Source organism: Mytilus trossulus, chromosome 10, assembly GCF_036588685.1.
Source record: "Mytilus trossulus isolate FHL-02 chromosome 10, PNRI_Mtr1.1.1.hap1, whole genome shotgun sequence".
In the NCBI taxonomy this organism is placed as follows: Eukaryota; Metazoa; Mollusca; class Bivalvia; order Mytilida; family Mytilidae; genus Mytilus; species Mytilus trossulus.
The window spans coordinates 73,127,402-73,140,629 of record NC_086382.1 but is presented as its reverse complement, the minus strand read 5'-3'; the positions used below and the strand labels follow the sequence as shown (position 1 = coordinate 73,140,629).

Genomic DNA, 13,228 nt, shown 5'->3' with positions numbered 1-13,228 from the left:
GAATTTGTAGCTTTATCCATTCCTTTGATGAAAAGACCCGTAAAATGTAGGAAAAAAATCGTCTGTTTTTGAGTTTTGGAGGCATTTTCAAATGAGTGGTGTTTCTCCGTGTTTCTCTTATTATTCAACGGTATTTTAAAAATTGAATTACTTAATACCTTAGGTTGCTATATGACACTGTTAAGATTATTTTCCCTTTGCCTGACATGTACGAAAAAGCAAAAAGAAGTCTTTCAGCATGTTCAATTTAATAGACTTTTATTTATCTGACTGAATGGGGCAGCACTGCTGGACTGTCTAAGACAGTCCAGCAGTGCTGCCCCATTCAGTCAGATAAATAAAAAAAATAAAGAATACAGAATCAGTCAGTGAGTCAGTGCCCTCAATCATTCATTGACTAACTTCATTTCATATTTTTTCTGTTGTAACAGAGATCATCTTACCCTTCATTAATCAAGTGCAAACTTTTGGATAGATTACACAGGGACAAATTATACTATTACTGTTTTGAATCATGGATAATTTGCTTCCCATAGAAAATGTGGTATAGATACTTAGTCATTTATAAGCGGCTGAGCTAAGGAAGTACTTCTTTAGCTCAGTCGGTTAACACACTGCCTTGTAACGCAGAGGTCCCAGGGTTGGATTCCTGGTGGAGACGAGGAATTTTGAAATGAAATTCATGGTAGGTCTCATTGGTGTCTAAGCGTGATGCAGGAATGCCGATTTTTCGTAAGCACGAAATGTGAAAGTCAAATTATTGTGTCATGAAAATGGGTAACGAGGTCTTTCGAGATCAGGGAAATGACAAAAAATAAGAATTGCTTACGCACATAGTGTAAGCGGGATATGGGAATCTAACAAAACAGTAAGCGGGATCCGGGATCGGAATCCCTCAATGAGACCCCCTTCATGCTGGCGGGTTACATTGGCTCCTTATTAAAAAAAACCACATTAGTTAGAGAGGAATTCTATCTAGGGTAATGTGTGTGAGAGTCATAACTGTATGATGAGCGATGAGGTTGGGGAAGTGTGACAGGATTGCTACCCTTAGAACATGAGGTAGATATACTGTAAGCAATTGAGCTGAGTTAGCACACTGCCTTGTAGGGCAGAGGTTATTGGTTCGAGTTACAGTGGAGACAAACAATTTTGTAATGAAACTCATGCTCTCCAGTTACAAGTGTCAATATGGTCAATAGGGACAAAATTGGGGTGTTTAATTATGAAAAATGTATTACAAATGGTAAAATGTATTCTCATCTCATGGGTTTTTATCATTATGGTATTAAAAATGCATTGTGACGTCACAATTTCTAATGTAAAAGCATTTATAGTGCAAATTCATATTATAAAATTGAGAATGGAAATGGGGAATGTGTCAACAACCAGACAAAGAAAAACAAAAATTGATCCAATCCCATTAAATACACATCCGTTAAATATTTTAATGTATGCTGATGATGTAGTTCTTTTATCATCATCAGAGCAAGGACTTCAAAATTGTGTTAACAAATTAAATAAATTTACAGTTGATTATAAAATGACAGTTAACACAAAAAAGACCAAGGTTCTTGTATTTAACAAATCAGGAAGACTTAAAAATATAAAAATATCATTAGGAAACCAGACTTTAGAATGTGTACAAAACTACACATACTTAGGTATAAATTTTTCATCATCTGGGAGTTTCCAAAAAGCAAAGAAAGAACTTTATAACAAAGGAATGAAAGCATATTTCAAATTAAGGAAGACCTTTTCAGTGGAAAGCCCAAAACCTAGTACTTTACTACACATCTACAACCATACAATCCGACCAATCTTGTTGTATGGATCTGAAATTTGGGGTTATATACCACATAAGAAACAAATACATTTGGATAACTTTATAGCAAAAGAAACTGATTATCTTGTACTAGAGAAAATTCATACTAAGCTTTGTAAATTTTCACTTGTAGTTAACATAAAAACATCAAATATGGCATGTAGAGGAGAACTAGGTTCACTCCCTACACTGTATTATGTAATAATGAATATGATAAAATATTGGATCCATCTTATGAAAGATATTGAACCTTCAAATATTATTCTAAGGGAAGCCATAAATCTGTCTCATTCTATGGACAAACATAACCAGGAATCTTGGATAGGAAGTATTAAACATATATTTAAATTTCTAGACTTAGAATATCTATTTTTTAACCAGTCAAACTTTAAACAAAACCATATTCTAAAAAAGGTAAAAACATCTTTAACTATTAAATTTAAAGAAAGCTGGTTAGCTAGTTTAGAAAGCAATTCTGGGAAGTGTACTAATTTACAATCTGGCAATAAATTAAGAACTTACAGAAAATTTAAAAATATTTTTATGTTTGAACCATATTTAAAAATGAATTCAAAAAAAGACAGGCAAATAATCACAAGATTTAGAACTAGCTGTCATGATCTTGAAATCGAAAGAGGGAGGTATTTTGGGATTAAAGCTGAAGACAGAAAGTGTAAGCTATGTAAGAATGCAGTTGAAGACGAACTACATTTTCTTTTAAAATGTCCTGTTCTAAAAGATACTCGATCTCAACATCTATCTAATTTAAATTCAAAATTCAAATTTTTTTCAAGATTATCTGATGAAATGAAATTTGTTTGGATTCTTTCATCTGAAGATTTGTTTGTAACTTCAAACTTATCTAATTTATTGCACTCCCTTTTTGAAGAACGAAAGAAAATTATAGAAAATATTGTTGTTTAAAAAGAAATAAATAGAAGAAAAATATAGATAGATATATATAATTATAGGAAATAAAATTGATCAGGAGTTGTCTCCCATAGACCTAGTACTATAAAGAATTATGTTATTTCTCCAGGTCACAGTGGCACCCATTATAACTTGGTTTATATCAGGTTAATTAGTGTAAATGTGTATTCATGTGTTGTTTTTGTTTTTTGTTGTCTAAATGTACTTTAATCATTCTAATCATTTTCTGTGCTTTATTTTGTAATTCATTCATTTGATTGTATAGCTCAAATTTTGGGCACCATGATTGGTTAATAAAATTATCTATCAACAGCAGAAGGTCACCATCAGGTCTTCAATGTAGTGAGAAATTCCTGCACCCAGAGGCGTCCGTATGTATGAAAACATATGTATGAAAACATATGATCAGACCATAAGCATAGAAGAAAGAGGTTAAAACTGTGACAATTAAAGCAAAAGAGTGAAATATATGTACTTTAACATGCATGTTCAGCAATGACTTTTGATAGCATCAAAAGGTCAATAAGGCTAAGCATGATAAGGGCCCACAGTGACATAAGTGAAATTGCCTTTCTTAACAATGATAAAGTTTAATCTATTGATGAACATCTATTATCTCAACATTGATTAAAAGCACTATAAGACATGTAAGATGTGGGAGGAATTTGCATTAATTAAAAATAAAAAAAATGTCATCTGCTCGACCACAATTTTTTTCATTAATGTTGAGATAAAAAAAAAAAAATAACCATGATAACACCTGTAGAAGTGAAATAGTCATGTCCTTACATGGACAGAACTATTTTTTTAACTACTTAAAAATCATAAAATTTGCACCTCTATATTTTTGTATGCAGACTTTACATGTATCGAATTTTGCTGGTAAATTATATTCATTTAAAATTATGTGTGCCTTCTATTTGTTGTGTGCAGTTTGCACCAAAAACTTTTTCAACTACTAGGCCAAAGACTAATATTCTGACATTTTTCTTATCGGGCTAAACAAAGTTTTACAAAAACTGACTAGTCCGAATGAAATTTTACTAGTCTGGGAATCGGACTAGTGACTAACCGTGTAAGCCAAGGTATAAGAACATTGAACATGTGTACAAAGTCATGTAAACATATCTTATTATTTAAGTTTAATCAACATATCATTTCCTGCTATCGATTATTTATTCCTAATACATGTGCCAATGCTGAGAGAGAAAGCAGATATCACAATTAATGAATGTATTTATTTGTCCCTCATAGTTAAGTTTTACTTGTATGTCTTTGCTTGGTGATTAGCTTTAAGCTGTTATCCTCTTTATATATAAATTTATGGAGCTTGCTCACTGAATGTTTTTCAATTATAAACAAAAAATACTAAATAATCTTAACCATTTATTTCAATTTAGAATTGCATATCATTAACATGAAAAAATGGATAGCTTATCAGATGTGATTGCCTGCTGTCGTGGATTGTTGTTTGAAAAAATAACAGAAAGGAAGGTTTGTATGTTGTAATATAACAACTATATATAGAAGAAGAAGAAGATGCTTTATTTCCATAAAATGGGCTTGCAAGGAGCATAATATAATATCATTGTAATATTATTCTTTTACAAATATAATAAACAATACAGTATACATAGTTACAATGACACAAATAAGAAACAACAGTTTTCACATATTAGTACAAAATGTATATATATATAAAGCCTTTGTCTCAGGCACACCTCTGGAAAGTAAGAAAAAGAATACTATGAGTAGGCTAAATTTATCTAGCTGAGCTGCAAAATATATATACTGTTTGTAAATCTTTCTTTATTTAATTAACTGAACACTTTAACTTATTTCAAAAAGTGTGATATCCCAACTCCCAGTGATAGGTAAGTTGAGGGGCACCACACCTCTTACTTGAATGATAGGTCCATAGACTAGGATTTTTTTAATGAAATAGACCAGAATACACAGCCATACTCAGTGCAAGTTACATTTGATTTCACACTCATCAATAGAAACAAAATGCTGCAGTAAAACATTGTTTCCCACTGTAAGTCTACATATGATGTCAACCCCAGTTAACTCCACCTTCTGTTTGTAAACTTTATATAATTCTGGGTGTTAGTAGCTACAAGAAAGGTGTTTATGTTATAAATTAGGATTGTTATATATTCAGGGTGTTAGTACCTACAAGAAAGGTGTTTATGTTATAAATTAGGATTGTTATTTCCTTTAACTTGTTTACAAATGACCTGATTTGGTTTCATTATTTTAGAAAAGTTCAGAGAAATTTCGTCAGTTACTGTGTAAGAGTACTGTTATCAAAGCATTGGATAGACATACAGACAGTAAGAATTGTGGAAGTTCTGATGAACAGCTAACTTGGGATTATGTATTTAAAGTAAGTAAATAAGTTTTAAGATTTAACATAATAATAGGTACATTTTAGTTATTATATTATATTGTGTCTTAGCTTTTGGAAAATTAAAAGTTTTATTTCTCATGTAAAGTGAAATTTGATTTTCAATACTTATCAAAACCTATGGATTTGAAGTGTATTTTTTAGAACTATATGATAAATTTTGTAATGTGAATCTAGTAATATTTTGCAATCCATGTGATTGATTCTGTGATATGAAATCCACTACTATTTTGCCATTCCTGTGATTGATTCTGTGATATGAAATCCACTACTATTTTGCCATTCCTATGATTGATTCTGTGATATGAAATGCATGTGATTGATTCTGTGATATGAAATCCACTACTATTTTGCCATTCCTGTGATTGATTTTGTGATTTCAGTCTGTTGGGAAGTATGTTCTGATTGAGACACAACATCTACAGAAAAGTAAAGATCAGGTATCAGCTGCCACCTTAACCAGGAAGGAAAAAGCTAAAAAGGAAGTCAGTGATCTGGTGAAGTTTGTCATCAGACAAGCTGATAAACGTAAGCAAATTTTGTACATATCAAACAAATGTATATTATATGTGCCAAACTGACAGACATAGTGCATAAAGCTAGGCCTAGGGCAAACTAGAATTCCTTCTTTGATTAAAGGAGCAGTTTGAGGTAAAATTAAATCAATGATTATTTGTCTCTGTCAGATATTTCATGCAATTTTGAATGACTTGATTTTTTTTTAGAGTAAAACAGACAGAACTAGTATATATATAGTTGTTTAGGGGCCAGCTGAAGGACGCCTCCGTGTGCGGGAATTTTCGTTGCATTGAAGACGTGTTGGTGACCTTCTGCTCTATGTTCGGGTTGTTGTCTCTTTGGCACATTCCCCATTTCCATTCTCAATTTTATTTAAAATTACAAGAACAGTTCTTTGTGTTTGTGAAATATTAGAAAATGTACTTTATTATTAATTTTGAAATCATGAAAGCTTATACTTGCTAAAGATGTTAGAATATATAGATTCTTCTCATTTCAGGTGGACCTAGATTAAAATGTTCATCATTGTTGAACCACATAGATGAAATCTTACAAGATGAATACATGTGTCAGGCATATGGCTTAGATTACAGTAATGTTCTGCTCAAAAATGTTCTTAGTGTTAGAAAATATTGGACAGAAATATCATCACCAACTTGGCATAGTAAGTTATGTGCTTCGTGCTACCTTCTTGAATGCACGGCTTTTCCAAAAAGTAATCATTGAACAAATGTGTGTAGAATATATTTTTTGTACTACATTTTTTTAGGATTTATCTAGCCTTTTATAGGATGAGGGATGAGGGATAGATTAACAAGACTTGTAAAGCTCAGTGACAATAACCACAGTATTTTAAATAACCACAGTATTTTAGAGAAACAATGCTTTTTATTCAGCCATTACTGAAAGCTCATATTTTATATAATTCAACATTGTTTCTTTAACATTATACAATTAGTCTTACTTTTTGATATTTTGAAAACTATTAGATTAGTTTTGTGAATTATCATATATTGTTTTCTTTTTATGGAAAAATGGTTATTTTCTGATACACCCATATAATTTTGATCCTATACCAGAAAGTATATTTATTAATTGTTGAATTGGAATTTACTTTTACTAAAATAAACAGCACTATTTTGTAAAATAATGTGAGTTCAAGTGATAAGTGTTTTTTAGCACCTTTTAAATATATGTTTAATGTGTATAGTATTCTGTAGATGTATACCAGTCAGGAGTATGGTATAGATAAAACATTATTGTCCAGAGTTATCTCCCTGCAGTGTTAGGTACCACCTTAATTATTTGTATGTCTACATTTCAGACCTAATTGGTATATATGTAAAGATGTATACGAGTCAGGAGTATGGTATAGATAAAACGTTATTGTCCAGAGTTATCTCCCTGCAGTGTTAGGTACCACCTTAATTATTTGTATGTCTACATTTCAGACCTAATTGGTATATATGTAAAGATGTATACGAGTCAGGAGTATGGTATAGATAAAATGTTATTGTCCAGAGTTATCTCCACCTTAATCTCAGGTGCAACAGTTCAGTGTGATTTAAGACCAAAGAGATTGTTGAACTTTTTTACTGAAGTTTTCAAAAATATCAGGTAAAGTTTTAGATAATTTGTAACAAAATGTGGTTAGCAGTAATTTGGTTTTTGTTCTACATACTAAATTAAATTTGTCTGTGAGTTCTTTCCTGTTGGTCACGCCAGGTTTATCAATATAAATTATTGTATGTAATTAAACTAGATATAATGCAAACAAATCAATCAGCCTTTGTTTTTTTTGGTATGATAACAAGTACACAAAAACAAATTCTTCTTTTTTCTTTATTTACTAAAAGTTTTTGATTTTTAGATTAATTTCTTTCTTAAAACTTGTTTATTTATTTCTGTAAGATCATTTTTCATTCACTAAAACAATGATTTCACATGCACAATTACAGAACTACAAAGTATGGTAGGGTATATTTTTAATCTGACTTTTAAAAAGATGTACTTTATTTAGATAAGAGAAATTGCAAATTAAGATTAAAATCTCCATAGATAATAAAAGATTATCTGAAATGAATGACTAACTAATGATGTATAAATGTCATACTTTTACTTCAGTGTGAAAAATGTTTATGAAGATTTTATTTTTTCTGTTTTTCAGACAAGAGAAGACATTGGTTGTGACAGAGAATTTGATTTGTGCTTTAAACGTATTTATCAAACACATAGCTACTAACTCCAGAACACAAATATGTAAACTTGGTGAAACAGTCTTTGTAAACATGTTGTATCTTTGGGATAACCGACCTACGCCTTTATTGAAGGTAAAGTATAATTCTAAAATGTAGTTTAGACAAAATATGTTGTCTAAGAAGTGAATAGAATATAAGACCTATTAAAAAGTAAAATCACAAAAATACTGACCTTCAAGGAAAATTCAAAAAGGGAAAGTCCCTAATCAAATGGCAAAATCAAATGATAAAACACCATCAAATGAATGGACAACAATCGTCATATTTCTGACTTGGTACAGGCATTTTCAAATGTGAACCTAATTTTAAAGCACTAAACCTCTCACTTGTATCACAGTCACACCAAATTCCATTATATTTACATGCATGAACAAAACAGATATAATAGGTAACATTGTCAAAATATGGATGGCAGTCATAACTGTGTTATATCTCAAAACAAACAACTATTTAACAAAGAAGCACAAAAAGCATCTCAGATTTAACAACCAACAAACATATACTATGTTGTTAAAGATAAACTATGTTGTTAAAGATATACTATGCTGTTAATGATATACTATGTTGTTCTATGTTGTTAGAGATATACTATGTTGTTAAACCTATACAATGCTGTTTAACCTATACTTTGTTGTTAAACCCATACTATGTTGTTAAACCCATACTATGTTGTTGAACCTATACATTCTACAATTTTAACTGCATAATGATCATACATTGGCTTATGCATCCATGCTGCTTCAGTACTTGATTTCTTTTGGTTGTTAATGATTTATATTCTATTAAATTCCTTTGCATAATTATAATTTGATTTAATTTTTTTTTTTTATTGTTCCCAGAATGAATTGATAGAGTTTTTAAGTATACAGATACATGCCCATCATCCTGGTGGGAGTAAGAGAGATTCAGTGGGAGCCTTTGCTGTAGATTGGGATGTGTGGATGGTAAGGGACATCTTTGATATTTGGTGCTGTTTATTATTCTTCTATAAGTAAACATAGCATAGTGTAAAATTGTTATAACTAGGAAGAAGATGAATACTGTAAACCAACTTATTTTTGCGGATACTTTATTTCCCGTTTATACCCAGCTAGTCAACTTTGGGCGATTTAATTTCACAATTTTCTTATTAACTTAATGTAGTTTGATAGGGAAAGATCTAAGTTATTCCTTTTCACGATGATTTAATTTCGCGTTATTTTTCAAGTTGCGAAAATAAATCCCTCGCGAAATTAAGTTGGTTTACAGTAGTTGTAAATATTATAAACCAGCAACTATCATTATTTTGTATGTTTCTTTTTAAAAGTAAAAACTTTTCCATGTGTATTCTTATAATTCTACATTAAATCTAAATGCCATTTAAGTCTTAAATAATAAGTTTTCTTCCAGAGTCATCTGAGAAAATTATATGAAGTCATGTATGGAGATTTTCAGCAGTTGGGTGGAAGAAAAAGATTTTCAACCGGGTATGTTTAACAGTATAACATTATGAATACATTTGTTAGATCTCTGTTGTATTTTATTATGTGTAATACTCCAACCATATTTGATTTTTCTTCATTTTTCTGTTGTTCCATTTAATCAGCCAACATAGTTACTGTAACAAGAGGTTAAACATTGGGATAAACCGGATAAATGGAAATTTTTACAGATTTCTTGACCGTTTTTCTATTGTACAATTTCATTTTTAAAGATCATTATGATTGGTGATTTTAGTTCAGTGTATCTTTTTTGTTTCAGATCTAGAGAAGCATCACTGCCACCAAATTATGTGGACTTAGCAGCTGAAGTTTGTAACCAGGTAATGGCTTTCTCAAACTGAACAGTTTTAAGTACATATATAGTGAATAACTCATATAAAAAAACTAATTGTATAACAAGGATTTCTAAAAATACAGCACAGTTCAACACAGACAGACAGACATCAACCACCATTGAAACACTTGACTCCTAAAAATAGAAATACTGTGACAATAATTATTATAAATTACATTGAACAATGTTAAAGTTACTATCAGTGAATTAAGAGCAATTGATTTAAATCTACTTCATAAATGAACATTTAATTGATTGTTCTTTCAGTTATTCCAGTCAAGTGAACATGCTATTGAAGTGACACAGATCAGTGAAACAGACATTGAAGACAGACCTGGCGCTAAAAAACGTAGACTAGAGTCTGGATGGACATCCATTAGGGACATTATAACCTCACTGGGACAAACAGTACAGCTAACACCATGGTAAGTTTAAAGACATTGGGAACTAGAGAAATAGACTAGAATCTGGATGGAAATCAATCATAGACATTACAACTCACACCATGGTAAGGTAATAGATACTGATGTCAGACTTATGCTCATTGTTGATGTGGTTCTCCTGTTCTTACCAAATCTATGAAAATTGTACTCCAAGGAATATACATGAATCCACACCTAACAGTAAAGTAGGTATGACAACAAAACTAGGTCACAAAGCACAATTAATCACCATGGTAATTTAACAGTTCTTGGAATGAATATTCAAGTTAGAAATGTACATTGGAGTCTTGGTTGCCTATTTTTAGAGGCAAAATTACATCAGTGTAGCATACAGTATGATTCCACACAGAGTCAGGAAGAAAGCAATAAGGGACTTTATTAAAGCAGTAAACCTTTTTTCTGGATGGATATTTACTAAACATAGAATAGTTAAATTGATATAGAGATTGTGTACATGGTTATTACTTACAAAAAATGATTCAATGAAATGTTGCAGAAACTGACATTTGATTCAATTAATTAACTTTTTGACCATTACAGGTTACAACTGATTACAAGAGTTATGGAGAAGTTTCCAGGAAGTTTGGCTGAAGATGAGACCTATCCTTATCTTAACTGTATATCATCACTTATATCAGAATGTAAAAAGTAAGGTCATCCTTAAAACTGTCTAGTGTTTTATTAAAAATAATAGAATCCTAATCGTTGATCACTACTTACTTGAATGAAAAAATCAAGGTAAATCTCATTTGCTTTAGACAGGACTCTGTTTTTATTTATACGGTCATAATCAGCTTCTTTGGCAGATCAAATACATTATATCCTACAGTGAAACAACATTTTTGATTGCTTATTGGGAGATAAAAAAAGCATACAAAGCTTGTTAACTTTTATCTATGATTGTCCTGATTGATTTTGTCTGCTTTAAAGATGTTGCACTTAACTGGTGAAGTTGCAATGTCAGAATGATTTAAAAATAAAGTTTACAATTAAAAGAAATTATTTTAAGAATGTTGGTTCTATTATAACTTTTTACAATAACAAAAATTTACAATTTTAATACATTTTTCAATATGCAACAGAGAAAAACTGAAACTTTCCTTCTTTGCAAAATCAACTGAAAAGATGTATAATATTTGTCATAAACCTACACTGAAGAAATTTAATTATTTCATAGGGTTGAAATATCCAAATATCTACTGTCATGTGCAGATGCCTTTACTATCAACTGGAAGAAGATAAGATTAGGACAAAGAACTGAAGAGCTTTGTGGTCCAGTATGGAGGAAAGTGTGGATGTCAACATTGAGGTATAAAAACTTACCACAAAAACTTAACAAAGATGTGCAAAGACACCAAAAATAAACACCAGAAAATTTATTTCAGATTTAAATGCTTTGCTTTGTGTAGACAGTACCCAGCAACATAAGATATCCATAAAAATACAGTTTTCTTGACATTTTTGAGTGTTTAGTTTAATCTAGCTCATGAAACAATAGGTTGTCTATACACCCAGAAATAATGGCACATGTACTTAAAATAATCAGTTTACTATGGATTTATGGAAAAGAAGGTGAAGATACTAAACAACAAAAAACCTAATACTGTATTCAGCTGTGTAAAGTACACATTTGTGTGTATGATAGATGCTCAAATATGGTAAGTAAAAGAAAAACAAAAAAGTCAAACAGACAAAAACAAGTCAACAAAACATTACCCTTCTTATTGAAACAAAAGAAAAACATTGACATCAAAAGTTCTTCAAGCTAAATAAAGAACTGTTGATCATTATATTATGAAACAAACAAAATAATTATTATAACATTAGCTAGGTAAAGAACATCGTATGATATTCTTCTGTATTGTTATAACAGATGTGTAAGCTTGCACCATGCCACACCTGAAGGATATAAACTTCTTAAAGCTATGGTATTGGAAGACATTATTCGTCCTGATAGAGACATGTGGAGTCTTTTCTTACCGAACATCAGTCCACCTACCCAGGAGGCTGTCGAATTCCTGTTGTGTATTCTACAAAAATTCAGTTTACCAGAGCAGTTCCAGCCAAGTGTTTTAACCTCTGCTAATTATAACGAGCTGCAATACCCTTTAAGGTCACAGCTAATAGACTGGATACTACCTAGTGGTGAAGGATTTTCTGGAAGCTCATTGGCTAATAATTCAGATATAAATCCAGAAAGTGTAGCCAATGTTTTAGTCTTACTTATGATTCAGAATCAATCAGTTTTAAATAGAAGTGAACATTGTGAAATATCCCCATCGATTACAGATTTAGAAATGACATATTTGCAATCTTCACATGACTTTCCAGTGTCAAATAAATTTTTGTCCTCAAAAGATTCCATGAAAATTTGTAATGATGTTCTACACTTGTCAGTTGTTATGTCAAAAATTGAGAAAATGCTAAAAGACGAAGTTTCAGTCTTTCTTGAAATTAGTGATGTACAATTGCAGCATATAGAAAAGGTTGTGTCAAATGTGTGTCTTCTGTCAAAACTGATATATTGGTTGTTGAGTTATGGTGTTGTTAATAGTGAGTCTCTGTTGACAATGGATATTGTAAGTTTGTTGAAAGTTTTGTACAAAAAACTTGGCCTGTTTCTTAGTGAGATATTGCAGAAGGAAGGATGCCTACCTTTACAGGATATTTTGACGAAGATACAAAGTTTATATAGCAGTGAAATCTATGATGGAACAAGTAGTATTCAGGCAGCAAGACTGATACGGTGCTTGTTGCCTTCAAAAATTGTAGATCAGTTACTTGGAATAGCTTCTAATAAGGTATGTACAGAACAAAATGTTCAAGCAACAACAACAAACAAAAGCAAAAATGTTGTGTGTTTAATGAATATTTATATCAGAATAGTTCAAAGTCATTGAACTGAGTCAGGTTTACAAATAATAGTTAATGGAGATTTTAAACGACTCATTTATTTGTCAATTTTATCAAATTATTACTGGAAAAACAATGAGGAGATGTGGTATGATCTCTAATTTGACAACTATCC

The 13,228-nt window shown here is 30.9% G+C and overlaps 1 protein-coding gene across 1 annotated transcript in view; it reads left to right on the top strand.

Moving 5' to 3' along the window:
* The first annotated feature begins 32 nt into the window (after positions 1 to 32).
* LOC134688521 (serine-protein kinase ATM-like) overlaps positions 33 to 13,228 on the top strand; it is a 69,948-nt gene continuing 56,752 nt past the window's right edge. The window contains exons 1-14 of the mRNA XM_063549304.1: positions 33 to 130; positions 4,156 to 4,249; positions 5,019 to 5,144; positions 5,549 to 5,693; positions 6,184 to 6,348; positions 7,136 to 7,301; positions 7,852 to 8,014; positions 8,782 to 8,886; positions 9,332 to 9,408; positions 9,683 to 9,743; positions 10,025 to 10,182; positions 10,741 to 10,848; positions 11,378 to 11,509; positions 12,074 to 13,001. Of these exons, the coding sequence (XP_063405374.1) occupies positions 4,181 to 4,249; positions 5,019 to 5,144; positions 5,549 to 5,693; positions 6,184 to 6,348; positions 7,136 to 7,301; positions 7,852 to 8,014; positions 8,782 to 8,886; positions 9,332 to 9,408; positions 9,683 to 9,743; positions 10,025 to 10,182; positions 10,741 to 10,848; positions 11,378 to 11,509; positions 12,074 to 13,001 (2,403 nt within the window). The 5' untranslated portion in view covers positions 33 to 130; positions 4,156 to 4,180. The remainder of the gene's footprint in view (positions 131 to 4,155; positions 4,250 to 5,018; positions 5,145 to 5,548; positions 5,694 to 6,183; positions 6,349 to 7,135; positions 7,302 to 7,851; positions 8,015 to 8,781; positions 8,887 to 9,331; positions 9,409 to 9,682; positions 9,744 to 10,024; positions 10,183 to 10,740; positions 10,849 to 11,377; positions 11,510 to 12,073; positions 13,002 to 13,228) is intronic.